The sequence below is a fragment of the Halictus rubicundus genome, chromosome 6, assembly GCF_050948215.1.
Source record: "Halictus rubicundus isolate RS-2024b chromosome 6, iyHalRubi1_principal, whole genome shotgun sequence".
Taxonomy (NCBI): Eukaryota; Metazoa; Arthropoda; class Insecta; order Hymenoptera; family Halictidae; genus Halictus; species Halictus rubicundus.
Genome location: NC_135154.1, coordinates 4,962,848 through 4,982,206, shown reverse-complemented (window position 1 = coordinate 4,982,206; position 19,359 = coordinate 4,962,848). Strand labels below are relative to the sequence as shown.

The 19,359-nt window shown below is 36.4% G+C and overlaps 1 protein-coding gene and 1 long non-coding RNA gene across 2 annotated transcripts in view; one reads left to right on the top strand and one right to left on the bottom strand.

Annotated features, from left to right (window-relative positions):
- Positions 1-4,838: 4,838 nt before the first annotated feature.
- Positions 4,839-19,359, bottom strand: part of Nmdar2 (glutamate ionotropic receptor NMDA type subunit 2) — a 478,712-nt gene continuing 464,191 nt past the window's right edge. Inside the window, exons 18-19 of the mRNA XM_076789520.1 lie at positions 13,283-13,384; positions 4,839-6,138 (exon numbers count right to left, since the gene is read on the bottom strand). Of these exons, the coding sequence (XP_076645635.1) occupies positions 6,078-6,138; positions 13,283-13,384 (163 nt within the window). The 3' untranslated portion in view covers positions 4,839-6,077. The remainder of the gene's footprint in view (positions 6,139-13,282; positions 13,385-19,359) is intronic.
- Positions 11,979-12,342, top strand: LOC143355056 (uncharacterized). The gene is made up of 2 exons (XR_013082442.1): positions 11,979-12,060; positions 12,139-12,342. It is a non-coding gene; the product is annotated as an uncharacterized LOC143355056 (long non-coding RNA).

Genomic DNA, 19,359 nt, shown 5'->3' with positions numbered 1-19,359 from the left:
CAAGAAAAGTATAAAATATAGTTTTTACATAACATGAAATTAAAACATATTATTGTGTTACATATATCTAAAGTTTAAAAAAGAATTAATAAATGTTGTTTTTCCTTCATAATCCTGCATATTATGTATTACTGTTCGTCCAACGAAAATTAATTCCGACCAACATGACACCTATGTATAAACTTAATACGACCGCAAAGAGTTAAAGTTGTGGATTATGTTCTTCTGCGACTGTAACTCTCGTTGTACTGATCAAACACTCTGGCACCTTCTCTTATTACGTCCTAATAAACAAAAGCATTCAACTTCTACAATGATTCGTAACAATTATCACGGATTAATGGAAAGAATGAATTTGTTCGAGAAATCGAGAATCTGTAATAATTTCGTATGATTCGATCATTCTATTAGTACTCAATTGGGCAGTGACAAACTATTATGTGTAGATCTAAACAGTGGACTGTCTTCACGGTTATGCTCAGCAGAGAAAGTCTTCTATAAACATCTATTGATAGAATTGTGGTATTAGATTGAGTAGTTAGCACGAACGTTGATGATCCATAGATTCCTAAGGACGTCACACAGACATGTTTTTTTTCTCCTCGGAAGCTTTACAACTAGAACTTGGAGAATAGATTTAGTCAACCAAAACGTAGAGGCCGTTACCATTATCACGACTAATTGATAAGCCTTGTAAGATATTGTTCGAACCTACAAAGGACCTTACATAAAATGCTTGTATAATTACCTCCGATTGTATACTTCTATTTTGCAGATTAATGGCCTAATTTTGATACCGATTCCGCGCGACGTTTTCATCGAACCCCGTCGCTAAGTGGGGAGGGGAATGCCCCAAAAATTTCCCATTTTCTTTTCTTCTCAAATTTCATACTCTGTAAGCGCTATAATTTTGTATAAAAAGAAACATCCATTTGAAACTTGCTGTAAAATAAAGCGGTAAAAAATCAAACTTCTCGATCGTCTATAATTTCACGTAGTTTACTTATTTATATTTCCTCTTCCCGTTATTTGTGTCTTTTTCTGGATATAAAAGATTCATCGATTCATGCGTCGAACTACCTTATATCTAAAAGATTCATTGTATCAACGTCACAGAATTAGCGTTATACTCTTTTTTTTTTTAATTTCATTTTATGCGTATCAAAGCATTTGTTAATGCTTAAATCAATTCATAGCATTAACGTTGGTGGTTTCATTTTCGAATATGGTCCTTTGTAGGATCAACATTGTTCTTCTTTTAGGCGACAGAACAGATATAGAAACACGTTCAATTTTCACGGATATGTGGTTAAGATAATTACTCAATCTAATGCATAAACGCGATCGAGGATCGTTCGATTTAACGCGATCGCGCGTTAACAATTGGAACAAACGTTCGATCAACGCGCGTCGAGAAAAGATTCTCTCGAATTTCCTTCGAGGTGTACGTTCGTTGTATCGCTGAAAATTCTCGGATGGGATTCATAATCGTTTTTTTTTTTTGTAATACCTATTGTCCGAACACACCAACGAGTTCAAGGTTTCGTAGTCGCGTGTGGAATTCTATTGTTTAGTCTCAAGATAACGATACAGTAGCAGAGTGCGCACACGGTGAAAAGAAATCGTCTTGTGTCGGATGGAAATAGCGTCAATCGCTGTTAATTGAGAAATGGGCGAAGCTTCGTGCTCCCTTAGGTACTTAACAGTATAACAAATAGAGATATTAGTTTGTGACGCAGTCGGTACGTCTAGTTCTTTGTTTCTTCCGTGAAGTAATTAATAATCTCGTTCTCTTTATCCTTCTCTCTCTCTCTCTCTCTCTCTCTCTCTCTCTCTCTCTCCCTCTACATTATTCTTTCTCTTCTTCTTCGCGACTTAACAATGGTAACACTTCCTTTATCTTTAACAATAACAGTAACAACAGTTTTCTCCGACAGTAACGGATTATTATTAGACTCGTGTTGCACGTGTTCAGCACTTGTGTCGTCGTCCTCACGTACACGTAATTTTACGTTTCCTGTCTTTCCTGTCGATGGTTCGCGACTGAAAATTTTTCTGAGCGAACGAAAGCGGTACGAATTTTCTGGTTTCGTGCACCGGGAGTCGAAACAAGTGCTTCCCAGCGGAGATATCGACGTGCGGTGTACAAGTCACAAAGCAGGTACACCACTCGGAAATACATAGATGCGTTTCTCGTGACGCGAATACGATTGTAAATGAAAACAAAAACTCTTCGATTCTCCTTCGATCTGAGTCGAAGATAATTTTACGATCGGTACACTTACGAAATATAGTGTTTACTCGATATATGTCAAAAACACTGGCCTAGCCAAGGACATATATCGGCCAGGAAATACTATTCTGTGATCCACGCCGAACGTAGAAAAGGACAGCGAAGCTCTAAAGGCCTCGGTTCATGGCCCCTCGTGGGGTATGACCCGAGGCAGTAGGGAAAGTTCTGGGGCTTTTATCGGCTAGGCATTTGGTACATGTATAGAGTAAACACTGCAATATATTTCCATAATCAGATTTGAACATTAGCTCCAGACTCGATCGCATGAACGGCCTTACACAACAGTTAACACAGGTACGAAATGATCTGGGATGTATCTCTTGTACTTCTCTCGCAAAACGGATGCAGCATTTTTACAGCAACGTCCAAAATAGAATAATCTAAAATACAAAATTGTATTTCCGTGGCTTACTTTGTGGCTTATACGGTACAATGCGTTGTATGTACAGCGGATGTAGTTTTAGAACATTAATTCTATCACTGTCGATTTCTACAGACACAAAGTTCTTGTTTTTTGAGGTGGGGGGGGGGGCGTGGGTTTAGAAGGGACTTCATTCTCCAACTATCCATTATCGAGATAGACGTCATTTATAAAACTTGCGGAGTGTCAGGACGTCGAATCGCGGCGCGATGAACATACACGATCGCGCGTGGATGAAATCGATGATTTTTTTGTTCCTCTAATCAAAAATAGTTCTTTACAAGCTACAAATCACTCGCAATTAAAATATCCACTGGCCTCAGGCACCGTTGCGTATTGTAAAATATTTAGTTTCAATTTTTGTCCTGTCACTAATCGTTTCGGCACTTTCTTCGGTTTCGTTCAAATAAGTTTCAATGACGGAGTGGTTCAGTAACTTCGCGAGCGATGCCTCCGATTCGAACAGGAACTAGAGAGAGCACTGTTTTCGAAAATGTTGCAGCCTCGTTGTACCATAACGCTCGCGTCAATCGCATAAACGAAAATAATCGTAAATTCATATTCAAAGCAATGTGTTATTTAATAATGTCACACTCGTAGATCTCGATAATATTGTGATTTATTAGTTATACAGAGTGTCCCAAAAATGTTGTACCTCCTTGAAAAGGATGATTCTTGAGGTCATTTGAAGTAACTTTTGCCTTTGCGAAAACGTCCTACGCGGATTTGTTAAGGAGTTATTAACGAAAAACACGGACCAATCAGAACGCGACTAAGCGTGGCGTTGCCGTCGGCCGAGCCGGAATACGTCCACTGTAGCCGTGCGCTCTGATTGGTCTGCGTTTTTCGTTAATAACTCCGTAACAAAGATGCCGAGAATATTTTCCCCATGGAAACAGTTACTTCAAACGACCTTAGGAATCCTTCCAAGGAAGTACCACATTTTTGGGACACCCTGTGTGTAGACTGCGGGTTTATAACAAAATTGACCAGATTAAATACAAACATTTCTTCAGTGAGAACATTTAAATAATTTAACTATACTCTTGTATTACTCTAAGCTTGACACAATTATTGAGAAACGAAATACAGTGTTTACTCGATATATGTCCAAAACACGAGTCTAGCCGGGAACGTTTAGACCTCGAAGCTCTGTAGGCCTAGGTTCATGGCCTGACACGGGGTATACCCCGTGGTAGTGGGGATAGTTCTTGGACTTTTATCGGCTAGGTATTTGGGACATATATCGAGTAAACATTATAATTGCAATAGACTTTCTGTAGCTTGAAATTAATGCAGACAATGTTTATTTTGCATAAAGATCCGCTGTCTAGTTGTACAAAATAGTGAGCGCATCAATGTGCTTACAACGGAAATAATCTTACTTCGAAAATACTGTAATTCTTATAATCTGATAATTCATGTTTTAATTATTTTTTCCTTCTAATATACCTAATGTGTATCAGATATAAATGAAAAATTCTAAACGTGCAATAAAAAAATTGTTTTCAAGAAAGTAATTTTTGTTTCTCGAGTAATGTTCAAGCAATTTCAATATGTATAAATAAAAGTACTTTTAATTCAATAGAAAACTAGCTGAAGAAAAACTTCCTAATTTTTCTGTGTTGAGCAACGTTTAAATAACATATCGATTGAAAGATATTTGACAAGACTACGGTTACTGTACCACCCTCTTCGCTTAGACCCGTAAAAATTAGTCGCGCGACACCTGACACTCATTCACGTATTCATTTAATCGTTATACCCGGTGAATTTAACATACGTGTACTTTTGTTGAGCATATTACGTCCTGGAAGTAGGTTTGTTTTAGAATATTTCATTGTTTTACCACAATATACATGCTTAACGTGTAGTAGTAGTTCCCGTGTACATTACGTATTAAATATATATATATATATATATATTTATTTATTATATATTTATTATATATATATATATATTTATTTATTATATATTTATTATATATATATATATATTTATTTATTATATATTTATTATATATATATATATATATATATATATATATTTATATATATATATGAATGTATACGTGTATACGCATGGCACACTCATACTCGTATGATACACCATAATTACCTCGTATGATACACATTGACAATTTTTCCATCAAGATAACCATTTTATGTAATTTCCCATCCATAGTAGTTTACTCGGCCTGGCCGTTTGTTTAAACGAACAATCGTTGGCTCTCGAATTTCGCCCAATTTCCACAAAAACTGGCCGCAGTAGCGTACAAAGTTCTAACGAGTTCTCAAAAGATTTAGGAATTTCAATAAACTATCTATTGCATTGTTGCCGTCTGAATAAACATACGATTGGTTTCTCGTCGGTTTACCTTGTTTCCAGGTGTGTATCGCGTTCTATCCACAACCTTGACGCTTCAAGCAACACCTGGTCAATATTTCTTGATCGGCGCGGTCTCGATCTTTGATCCCCTCGACGACAATTCGAGAAAAATCGAACACCGGGACACGCTCCGAAGGCCAAATCGAAAGGAATGACCAGCGAAGTGTCGGCGAACAATGCGTGCTTCCTCGAACGTGTTCGGAACAGAAATTTCCGCTCAAATAGTTTGTCCTCACGTTCACGGGCGATCTCCTTGAAGCACGCGTCCCGACCTCGCCGAATTTCTCCGATCCCGATTGGGCTCTGCCGGGATCGGTTCGATTCACCGCAATCCTTTCTAAAATACAAATTTCTGTCGACCGGCCATTGACCGGCGTTTCGCAACTTCTTCGGACCTGTTCTCGAACAATGCGATGTACACCACAAACTGTAAAAAGTGTCAGTGTCCACGAAAGATTGGACGTAATCACGATACCAAGCCGACACGAACGCGGCATGTCGTTCGCGAAGGAACAAATAAATAGTCTCCGGGGGGGGGGGCAGCCAGGCTCGCCTGTGATAGTCAAAGCGTGGAAAACGATTCGATTTTCAGTTGCTCCTTCTTGGTTTTTGTTCTGTTCTATCATAGGCACTCAACGTTCTCCCGTGTCTCGCTTTGTGTATGAAATTTGTTGGTTCTGTGCTTGACGTGCGTTCGGCGGGGCTCGTTTCGAAGCTTCAATCCGGAACCCAAAAATACTTCCCTCCTTCTCTCTCCCTTTCTCTCTCTCTCTCTCTCTTTCTCTCTCTTTCTCTCCCTTTTTCTCTGGTTCTGTCGGATGGTTCGTTTTAAAGGAAGCCTCGCGCGAGGCTGCGAGGCATGAAACTCGTTGTCCAAAATGGGAAAACGGATCCGGTTCTCTCCCGGGGGAACCCTCAAGGTCGCGTTTCCCTTTGCTTTGAATGGGCTGGGCAATCGCCGCCGAATTTCTACGATCACAGAACTGTCTCCATCTCGGCGATTTCCGTCCTGGCAGCGTCGCCGTCGTCAGAGATCCTGTACAGGGGAATTCGATTTCTTTGGTTAGTTTTAAGAAATCGCGAAGGGACTGTATCTCGCGCGAATCTCATTGTCCGCCGAGATCGTTCCCTTCCGCTGTGAGCGAGTATAGGAAGACGGTTAGGATTCCGCGGGGGAGTGTAATGTTTGCTTTCGGTGTCCGACAATGCACAGAGTTTTGTCGGGGAAAATAGTTCCCGGCGGGGGAGGCACCCGTATAACCGGAAAAGCTTTCGCGAAAAGTGTATACTGGATAGACGGGGATCGCTATGGAGGTAGATCCTTTCAAATTTTCGCTGATTTCGCCGGTGGTAGTTCGGCGATGGCAAATACCAGGCGTTTGCTGCGTACACTACATCGATATCTGTCCCCGACTTAAATCTTCCAGAATGTACCGATGCTGAACCAGCAGAGACCAAAGTTTTGTTATAACCAAAATTTTAAAAGTTGCAGCATAAGACTTGAAATTATTCTCTAAATGATTTTGGTCACAAATAACCATTATGAATGACTAAAATTTTTTCTGATGATTAGTAACTATTATCGATGACGGAATTCATTTTTGGCTACGAATAAATGTTATTGACAACGAGAATCGTTTTCGGTTACGAGTAACCATTGTCACTGACGAGAAGTATAAAAAATTCAACGTAACAATAATATTTTGGTACCTGCTATAGCAACTAGCAACTTAAAGTTTCAGACCAAGCGGCCACGTAGTTTTCGAGATTTTATCTACACCAAGTGAAAAAAGTATGTTTCGAGAAAAATACCTATAAAGTTTTGTATCGATACTGCTACTCCGAAGCATCGTTTTCATGGAGTCGTCGTAACTTTGTCATTTTAATGAATTTCTATAAGGTACGATACTTTTAAAAACTGCAATACAGGGTATCCCAGCTAACTTGACCACCTTGAATATCTCGCTTACTGTTAGTAATAGAAAAAAACGTTATAGGACAATATTAATAGGAAAATATTTAGAATATATTCATTTTTATCTGGAGATAAAAACTAGAAAAAATCAATTGATAAATATAGTTTGTCCAACTATTTGTTACATTTCGAGAACAATAATTTTTAGGGCTTTTTGAGGGATTCAGCATGTTAGGTTGATCTTTTTATCTAGTGCCATTACTGAAAATTGGCATCCTTATATTATCCAACCTTCCAAGATGCTAATTGACTAAAACGCTTTTCACTATGAAAAAGTCCCGTCTCTGCATTATTGGGAAATGGTTAGTGGCATCCTAGACCCTTGCGATCGCCGTCGGCACACGTACACGCCGACCAGGCGGTGTGTGAGTGTGCCGCCATGTCAGTTCCAATAGCCTCCCTGACAAACGACGTGCTGCCGAATATTGCTAACCATTTCTCGATGATGCAAAAGTACGACTTCTGAGGACCTTTTCACCCTAGATAGAACTTTTATCTAGCTCTTTTCACCATTGACAAGTCCCGTGACTGCATTATTTGGAAATATTTCCAGGCATCCCGAACCCTTGCGATCGCCGTCGGCACACGTACACGCTGACCGGCGGTGTGTAAGTGTGCCGTGGCACGTCTATTCGAACGAAGCTACGACAGCGCCATCCACGTTGTCGTACGTCCGTACCACAGACGAGGTATAGGAGTAGACCAATCACCCAATGTATTTTTCTGTCTCACGCTCGGGGGGCTCTAGAGCCCCCGTACCATTCCGTGTCACATCCTACCGTATCATCCAGAACCAATATTGTGGAACCGATATTCTATAATGGCACTGTTGCTGATAGAATTTTAAATCTCATGTGGAGGATTCTAGATCAGACATCGCGCGGATGCTAGGCCTATATGATGAATGAAACTAAAGAATGTTGTTTCCTTTTAATTCCATTACGCCTGTTACTGAGACGTAATGTAATAAGAATAACGTCTCCGGCTGAGAATATTTTGGTCCCGAATCGAATCCCGCATGGAATAATTTTTTTTCGTTAAACACTTTTTTCTTGTTCTTTCTACTACATCAGTCTTCTTCCCTGTGCAATTACAATTACAACAGTAATAAGAAATAAAAATTGTTCGATTACACTCGAGTTTGGACACATTTTCACCAGGAAAAGCCCCTCAATTCACTCGCCACAATTTTATGAAGGTATATTGAAAAATCTAAAAGTTTAAACTTTCATTCGATGCGGGATTCAATCTCGGACCAAAAGATTCTCAGCCGGAGATGTTACGGCCTGCGCCAACCGAAACTGTTGAGAATCACAGTCATGTATTGAAATGTAACGCAAATAAAATATTTTATATTGTAGTTTTAAGTTTCTACGCTGTTTTCCTGAATATAAAAATGTTCAATATTACATAATACACCTAGAAAACATCGAGGAGGCATTAGAAGGCATCGAAACAATTGATTTTGTTTTTTTTTTAACGACGATGCAATTTATAAAAAATTCTGAAAAAATTAAGAAAAATTGTTTGAATAATATCTAACTACTGAATTTTTATAAAACTGGTATCTCTGAAACTTCAATTCGAAATGTGCACTTTCTTCAAATGATTGGACATCCAATTATCCAATTTTCTTAAACATATGTTTGTATAATCTGGAAAATCAGGAAAAATACACATTATTAACCCTTAGCACTCGAAGGACGACTGTAAGGCGCCACTAAAAATTGCTGTATCATTATCCAAAATATATATTTGACTTTATTAAATTTGTTCGTATTTAATAAATTACTAAACACTTCAGTACTGTACAAGTAAATTCCACCATTTTTGTATGTATAACCTGAAAAAAATCTATAGAAGGGAAATATTCTAGGTCGGAAGAAATGTTTCGTTTTGGAGTTAAAATGGCTCCGAGTGCAAAGGGTTAATCACGATGAGACACAAATAACATAGTAACATAAACGTGGTCAACTGAAAACTTCGATATAAAATCGGCAATATTATGCTTTCGGATTTGTTTAAAAATCGATTTTGCAACCAAAAATTCATGAATTTCATGAAATATTCATGAATTCTTTCGTAATTTTTTGTTGAGCATGGTACGACTAAAAATTAATTTGGTTTGGAGGCACTTTTGACCATATTATCCGGCTTTGTCTTAAAAATCAACAAAAAAAAAAATTATTTTAAAAATATAGAACATATTTCAGTGTACGCCATTAAACCCGATCTTTAAAAAAGATTTCTAGTCCAAATTTCGCATTGATATCCTTTTTAGTTTAAAAGTTGTAGCAAAATGTGCGCCTCGCCGAACCGGAAATCGATTGCGCTAATCGATTGCGGCTCAGGCGCTCGAAACTTTGGTAACGTGAACACGGTGGAACGCGTCGAACAGTCGAGCAGGCAGCTCACACGGACAGAATAGAGGTACGCTTGTGTGTAGCGCGTGCGTAGTAGAAGCAACATCAGGTGACAATGGTACGAGAGTGCCCCCCCCCCCCCCCAAGTGAGGGACAGCGTCAAGCGATTCAAGCATCACGACTGGAGGGGCTGATCGAGCACGATGAATGCGGTAGTGTTCGTACTGTTGCGTTCGTCGTTTATTTTCTCACTATAAACGTGAAAAAAATAATACAACTACGTTCTCAGTCAGTAGTGGAATAGATTGACATCTTGCAAAAAAGATCAACTACATAATTATTGATTAATTAATTCTTAACTCTTTCGAATTTCACAATTAATATTAATTGATATTTTGCATGATTCTTTAAAGCTAAAATTTATGTTGTTTAAATGAAATATACATGAAAATATATAGTAAATTTCAATTTAATTTCTTTTTCAAGTTCAGTTACAAAATATTGATATTTTGTATCATTCTTTAAAGCTAAAATTTATGTTGTTTAAATGAAATATACATGAAAATATATAGTAAATTTCAATTTAATTTCTTTTTCAAGTTCAGTTACAAAATATATTCAAAATGGTTGCGTATTAATAGTGTTAAAAAATTTTAGAAATGCGAATAATAATTATACGTATGGAGAAATGTTATTTACGTTCAAGATTTATGAAAATTGTATTTCTATCATTTGGAAACGTGGTATCTATATTTATTAATATTGTATTGATAAAGATAATTGTAGATATATAACATAATGACATCAAATAAAAAAATATAATTTGAACATATAGTCATAACATTAGATATGTATAACCCGTCAATCATTTGTATTTGACCAAATTTGATCATTTTAGTGGATCTAGTTCTAACATTTATCGTTGGTCAGCGTAGAGGGTGTAAAAAAACCAGTTGTTTATATGTGAGACACGAAACCCCATATGGTGATTGGTGACTCCTATACCTCGTCTGTGTCCATACTGAACTTTGGAAAACGTTCCTAGCTCCCCCACTGGACAGAAATGTTACTGTTTATCTTCCTCTAGCGGCCGTTCGTTCTTTCATAGCGTGACGATCATTATTGTGTCAGGTTTGGTTCCCTCCCCTTAACTTCGGAAAAGAGATTCACGTTTAAACATTGCTAAAAGTTACAACTTATTTTAAGTTAAAAATCATTAACCATAATGGATAAGTTGTTTATAAATTTCTCTTCATTCGATATAACATTATGTGGGCGACCACGTAACAATGCTTATGTGTCAATATTATGTGACAGTTGCGGTAAGCTTTTAATTCAATTGTTTATTACTATACACAATTAATGACGATAAAATACGTACCAAATTAATTGTATATTGAAAACATATTTGCTTCAAGACAAATAATACACAATATCCACATCATAACGAAAAATAAACAAATAGCAACTTGATCAGTGTTTCAGTAAATACATAAAAAAAAAAACAGTAGAAACAATACCAATTACGTGCGTTTTTGTTTTCTATATATTGTTTTGTTTTCTTTTTGTTTCATATATATGTCGAAAGAGAAAAAACAAATAAATTTAATACAAGGCTTGGAATTATTTCACAAATCTGAATTGAGACAACAAATAATAGCACTAGAAGAAGAAAATTAAAAAATTGAATGTCACTGTTAACAGATTAAACTGAATATCAAGATTCGCTGCTATGTGCGAATCTCTGTAGCAGGTCATCCGTGATACATTCACTGAACGACGCATTTCACTGAACGATGTATTTCACTGAAATGTTAGTCTGGCGTGTGGAATTACAATGGATTTAACGTTCAAGATAGTATCAACGGAACCATGTTGGCCCATATTCGCTGCAGTGGCGAAGAGGTGTTGTATAAACGGATGAGAATCGTCAAGTTACAACAGATGTAGGTCGACAGACGAGGGTATCAGTTCGCTCGCTCCAGTAATATCAATTCACAGACGGAGTAGGTAGAAACTGGAGGATGAGCACGAACTGAAGAATTATCGTATTACAGACGGTAGATTCAACCAATACCTTGAAACATGAGATACATTGCATGGCGATCTGTTGCAACAGTGTCCTCAACGAAATTCATTTCAAATATCAAGTTTGCAGGAATTTCTCTCTCTGAGGTAAACTGAATACGTGCAGAATCCATGAATTCGGCCACTGTTTCGCTGAACACTGTACGTGAGCATGATTTTCGGAACATCTGCAAAACTGATCTTGCAAATGGTATCATTAATTATAAGAGGACAGCGCTTTATGCCAAAGTAGTTTTATATAGACCAAATTTTAGAAACATTCCAATATATATTGGAAATGAGAATATAAAAGTTTATGAAATAAATATAAAAGTAAGTGCCAAGTTTGCCACAATAATGGCATCAAATTCGTTGTTTAATGGGAATAATTTTACTCATCTGTCAAGAAAAAGAGTAACCGGAGATTACTTTAGAATATTTGGATATTCTAAATTGTTCTCGAAAGCCTTGTTTTTGTATTGTGAATATTAAGCTAATGAATGGTACAATGATAAGGAAAAACTGGACTATGAATACAATCAAATCTGTTAGGGTAGCAAATATGCTATCAGAATTAGAAACATTGAGGGACTAATGATTTGGCTTTTCAGAGTGATCTTTTTACTTTCAGGTGTGCTGTCGAGGGTTTATCAACCACTTATGAAGACAGTTACTTGTGATAGTTTGTAGACTAATGAAAATAAAAGGAAATGAAACGAATGTACAGAGAATTTAAAAATTATTAAATAAGTCCATAAATTGTATACCCGATGGAATATAAATTTCTGTGTATAATTTGAATAAATTTGCCTGCATGCGTTGCACGAACCTGTAACTATCGCAGGCTAGTCACTTAAGGAGTTAAGATATGAAATGGTGAATATCATAGTTATAGTTGATCAAATTGGAGTTAATTGGTCGGAATTACAGAGAAAATACTAAAAGTTATTTACAGCTTTTCTATGTGGGCCTGTACAACATTTTTGTACTACTACTGCACAAAACAATATTGTAATCGAAGGTATAAGGTGGATTTTTCGGTTTGAGCATTGTCTTTGGAAAAGTATTCTTTGAATTCTTTCTGGGAAAGTGGAAAAATATGTTGAAATAACATATTTTTCATTTCATTACTTAATTATATGATTGTTACTTATTGTACTATTTATTTATAACTTTATAGAGCGTTAATTGAAGTTCTCTTTATATAAACAATAATATAAATGATTTAAGATAATGTTAAAATCAATTTAACATAATGTAATGAAAATAGTTTCAATAAAAGTACCGTATGTATTTTGGCATAAGAAATGAATATAGCATTATAATTTCGAAAATCACAAATTAAACAAAAAAATACTAAAAAATAAATGTTATAAATAAAATTAATTTATACCATAAAATTTAAACGTAAGATCATTAAGTCCATTATGTAGATTAAACAGCTTATGTAGAATAAATTTCTGAGCTGTTTTATTGTGTTTTATTTTGATTTTATTATCGCGGAGTTTTGTAAATCACTTGGTAAGAACACTGTAGTGAATATAAGGATTAAAACTAAATATCTCAGAAAACAGAATACCCCTCTTACAACGTAACAACATTTTCTGGATAATCTTAGTATTATATTATATTGTGTCTCTCTTTTAGGTGTTTTTATGCGCGGACTGGGCTTTTATGTACGGACTACGCTTTTATGTATGGACCGCGCTTTTATGTACGTTTTCGCTCGTAAAGGATTTCGATGTTTTGATCCGTGAAACACGCTCGTCGTTTACCTGTAGATTTCTGGTGGCAAAAATTTGTCTGCGTATTCCGTGCTGACGACGTGGTTTCTGGTCATGTCTCTAGGCCTGGCAACGTCGATGGCGTCGATGAATCTAGATTTAAAAGAATCTCCTTGTAATGATTTCTGCGAAAAGGAATGCTGCACATCACTTAGAAATACATTGTTATGCGTGTACCGAATGCGTGGCCTGACATTAGAATCGAGCATGTTTTTTATACTTCAGATGGTGGAAGAAAGTATGCTAGAAAACGTGGATTTAATATGGAAACAGACTCTCGCTCTGTGTACTCTAACTGCAAGTATCAGGTTATACTAAACCAAAATTTTCATTCGACAACTTCAGTCACTCAAAACAGAAGTTCGAATTTACTAAATTGTTCTGTACTTCATAATCACTTTTACTTTTATTCTACGTTTCGATTTTCTGAATACAGTCTCTACTCGATAAATGTCCCAAATATCTAGCCTCTAATTGTCCCAGAACTATCTCCACTACCGCAGGGTATACCCCGTGAGGGGCCCCAAAGTTCGATTACACTACTCGATCGCCGAGTAGTGTAAACATAATACTGGTCGGCTATATCGATGTCAGGAGACCACTACTAATCCAATAAAAAGACTTCTTTATTTCTCTTTTTTTTTATGGGACATTCAACAACATATTCGTGGCATTTTTCTAATGAAAATGATACCAAATATGATATAATTCTAATGATATCTACTCGTGTAAATAGCGAAAGCCCCATAAAAAAAAAATAATGAAAAATAAAGAAGTTTTGTTATTGGATTAGGATTCTTATTATGTTTACACTTCTCGGCGACCGAGGCCTGTCGAGCTTCGCTGCCCTTTTCTACGTTCAGCATTGGATCAAAGAATAGTATCTTCTAGCCGATAATTGTCCCTGGTCAGACCCATGTTTTGGACAATTATCGAGTAGACACTGTAATACACTCTTATAATTAGACTGCGGATTTTATGCATTTATGACAGAACTGAGTAGGAGCAATTTAAAGTAGTAGACTGATTAAAAGAATTTAAGTACATCGATATACAGGGTGAATTCGATAAAGCAGAACACCTAAATATCTGCGGTACTTTTCGTTGTACAAAAAAACTTCGTAGCACAAAGTTACACTGTTTGAAGGGCCACATATAACGGTGTAAGGGAAAAAAAATTTCAAGGTCATTTTTATGAGATTTCAAGGTTATCGATGTTTTTTTAAATGGAATGATATATTTTCGTTAACGTAATGTTGTAGCTGACAAAATAACGAATTCATGCATGTAACACAATATGACCTTCAAAAGACTTTCAACCCAGAAAAATGGTATAAATAAAATTCAACGTGTAAGATTCATTTGATGTATTTTTGTTACGCCAAATGTTCAAAAATACATCCCTTCAGCTGCTATACATTCAAATGTATCGCAATACATAACATAATAACAGATTCGGTGTTGACAGGAGGACAATTAACAATTTTTAATTTGCATAAAAATCCGCAGTTTGAATGTATCGTATGTTCGAGAAATACTCGCTACATCACGAGAAAGAAAACTCAGAATAAAATGTACAATTAATCAAACAACTAGAGGCTTCTAACTTTAAAATGAGTCCATTATTTTGTGATAATTTTTATTTGCGAAATTCTCAGAGTTTAAACGTAGGCAATACCTCGAGAATGGGGTATTTAGAGTTGAAATACCTGTTAGATCCACTGTACGTGATGCATTAAAGTTTAAACGAGTAAAAGTTTTCCTGTTGCTACTTTCATCGATTGTAATCGGAAATATATCTCTATATCTCATTTTCAACCATCGAGGCCGTCGAAACATTCGAGATTCTAATGCTGGACAACGCTCGATAATTCTGCCCAAATGATTCGCTCCCACGATATGTACATCCTTTTCCTAGTTTTTCCTAATTCCCAGCAATTTCCTTGGCTTATAAATAAAACGCTTCCTTTGTTTTGCCAGCCTGTCACTAGCGCAGACGACTGATCGCCTGCTATGTGCTTCCGACACATTCTCCACGACTCGATCGAAAGTTCGTCGTTCAACTCGCATGCCATGCTATCGAGCACATGAAAAGAAAGTGGGCGTTTTCTCGATTAGTACGAGAAATACGAATTTGAAAAATAGAAAAATAAAGTGGATATCTGAATGCGTGTACGCAGACTATCTGTAACTACAAAGCGAAGCGACTAATCTACTTTTCACGCTAATCAAATTTCATCTTCGACGTCGTTGTCCACCGATACGCGTGAAGCTCGAAGGTCGTTGTCCATTCTTTTTACGGTTATTGGTATCGTTGCGGATCGAAAAGTTCGAAACGGCAATCGTTGCGGAACTGAAACCCGATCGAGCCCCACGGGATCGGTTTTATCATCTCCCGGAGGTGCCACGGATTTGTGCGACGTTCGAAACAGGACTATTTTCGATTCTTCTCGTTCCGCTGAGGCAGCAATTTTACCGTTTCCTTCGCAGAACTACCGAGAAAGATGCAAACCATCGATTCAATAATTATTTGTAATGGGCTGTGTACATCGTATAAATTTCACTGATCTCGAAACGGTATCTTCAAGCTCATTGTCCGGAATAAGTTTATATAAGTTTACAATCAGTTTTACAACGGACATTACTCAAGCGACACACCCTGATTTTAATGAAATTTATACAGCATATAGTTTGTTGAAAAATATTTCACACGTATTTTTTTTATCTGCAATGATCCATAACTAGGAGGTGAAAATAGCCCTCAAAGTTGGTGGTGAAAACCCTATTTATGCTAATATCTCTAGCACAATAATTTTTCAAAAATTTGTGTGTTTTCGATCAACGAATATAGTCAGATAAAATAATTTCAGGAAAAATTATTTGTTCAAACAATATTTTAAATCTTTTTATACGACGATATCCCTAGGTCGAAAATGCACAAATTTAAAAAAAATCATTGTCCAAGATCCTCTAGTTCCCGAGATATTAGCAAAAATGGGCGCCATAGCACCACAAACTTTAAGGGCTATTTTCACCCCCTAGATACAAAAAACATGTATGAAATATTCTTAAAAAAAACTATATGCTGCATAAATTTCATTAATATCGGTGTGTGACACTTGGGTAATGTCCCTTGTTAGTATCCACAGTGCTGGAAAAAATAAAACACTTTATACAGGGCGTTCGCGGTAAATTGGACCAGCGTTTTTTTCGTAAACAGTAAAATAAAATTGAAGCGGAAGAAACTTACAGTATATCTTACTGGCAACACGATGATCTATTATCAATATTTTCTAGTTTTTTTAAAACAGAATTCTATATGTTTTTTTTTTAATGTCATGAAAGCGTGAGTCAAGACGAATTCACTCATATGCAGCACAACGACTTCCAAGGTCATACAAGGTCAGAAATAAGAGAAATATCCGATCACCCTCGAGCACCCTGTATATTTACACTACATCTGGCAAGAAATATTCGACTAAAGAAATCGTGTGTCTATCATTTTAATCATTCATATTTTTAATGTAGAAAATGCTTTCATTAATGGTAAAAGTAATACAACGATAAAACTCGACATATAAAAATAAAAATGTTTGTTTTGTCATAATGTACAGATGAACAATGATTCACTATTGTTATCTTTACCATTAGGAATAATGAAAAGTGTTCTTTGTTATGCTATCCAAATTTTTTTACAAATCCCTCACGGCGGTACGTAGTCTATTATTTCACATTTGTAAAAAGACAAAACAATTCGTTATTTTATTAATATTTTTCTGAAATACCTCTTATACCACATTTAACTAATGTACATATCATATTCACGATTTCGATCGAATATTTTATGCCAGGGGTAGTATTTACATTTCGTATATTTAACATTTGAAATTTAGACATTGAAATTAAGCTGTGGTTATATCTACAGATAAAATTATTCAGAGCATTGTTCTCTGTAACATATTTCAGAAACAATTAAATAAACCAGATGAATTTCACGTGTATCAACGTACACACAGTAGTGTTCGCTTAATAGACGCACTTTTCTTTGCTTCATGTTCGCGGAAGTGTCTCCTCAATTTCTTGGAATTCCTCGAACATTTCCCTCTAATTAATTGTGCGAAATACCAGCCGGTAATTCTCACAACACGTACAATCATGATGCACTGCATAAAGATACGTATAGTCAGTTACATAATTGATGGCACACGCTTTAAACTAGAATAACTTTTTTTATACATGGACTAAACAATTTCAGTTTGTCTGCCAAAACAGAAGATTTAGTTTACCAGATGACGATTAATGAAAATTTTTGAAAAATTGCGTTTAGTCGAAATTACAAAAAGTAATAGTAAAAGTTGCATTTTACAACTTTTTTATTCGAATCTGTATCGAAAATTTAAAAAAATTTCTTTTATTGTAAATTGGTTATCGAGTTATAAACGATTAAAAATGCTGAAACTCTCCGAATAATAGAATAAAGAAGCGAGGCTGCGTGAAAAACTGTAATTTCTACCACTTTTAATCATTTCCAACTCGTAAATCAATTAACCAATTTCGATAAAATTTTCAGCATGTATGACTGATCCGAATCTACAAAACACAATTTTAAATTTTCGTTACTGGCTCAAATGAAAAAATTATGAGAAGCAACTCACTATTTTTTTTTTTGTAATCCCGACTAAACGCAATTTTTCCAAAATTTTCATTACACGTCATCTGATACACCGATCCTTCTAGCTTGTCAGAAAAAACTGAAGTCGATTGGTTCATTCGTAAAAAAGTTATTCTGTGTGTGCTACTAATTATGTGATTGACTGTATATGAATCGTAGTAAGTATTTGACAAATTCTGAAAAATTAACGATGTTTACAAAACTATAACAAAACGAAAAAACGACTTCAATCGCTAATGCCCTTTGTATGTATATTAAAGTAAACGAAACAAATTTTATGCCGAAATAAGAGAAAACGTAAGTATATAGTTATTCAGTTTACTGAGTTATTTCCACCTATTTCTAAAAAATATTTGCCCTTCTGAACCGTTCAATTAAAAAAAAAAAAGAAATGAATTTATATCAGTCTGGTACTTTTCTAATTGATTATTCTTATAATTTGAATTGTTTGAATGTGTTTCATTTCAACTAATAGATGCATTAATACCCGTAAGAAATTCGAATCTTTTGGTTACGTGAAATGTTATGGAAACGGATGCGTGCAGACTTTTATGACTCACCGCACTCCGGTCGGCAATATTCGCTCGGGAATCCGCATCTATTGAGAGAACACTACTATCGAAATACTGTTCCCGACCGCAATGTTTTCCGTTTTCGGGACGACCAAGAAAGACATAAAGTATCGATTCGTCGATTTTCTGCGTGTCCTCCGGGAGAGGGAGGCAGGTGAGGGTGGATGGAGCATTTCGGAGTGACGTAGGTACGTTCTTTCGGCGAAAAGTGTACAGACGTGTATTTATACGGGAGACGAATGTAAATAAGCGTATTTCTTGCAGGGTTCTCGAACGGCCCGCTGGCAATTTAGAATTTCAAATCATGCACCGCGGAAATGTTTTCAGGGCAGAAGACAATACCGTGTTCTGTTAAGCACACGTGCCAAATGTCACACGTTTTGTACCATGTGTTACGCGACACGCCGGTTTTTCGGTTCATTTCGAACGGCGGAGCGTTGCTCGCCTCTCAGAATGACGCCAGATACGGTACAAACAGCCGTGAATTTTTCGGACATTTGGCAGCTGATGCCATGGTGCCCGGGCGCACGTTTTCGGTGCCAAGTTTCGGTATCCGTGACCCAGTGAACACGTCTCGCGAGTGCAATCACCGGGCGAGAAAAGTGCCTCGCAGCTATTGTTACAGTCACGAGAAAAAATTATTCCTAGCCAATTATTTCAAGTTCATAGAGCGCTCCTAAAAGAGGATGCAAGAAAGGGTTCTACGTTCGTATAGAAACAAAATAAAAATGACAGGGCGCTCTGCATACATTGCATACATATTTCATATAGACCGGCTCATATGGACGTTCATGCACCCTTTAACCCCCTACCCTACAATATCG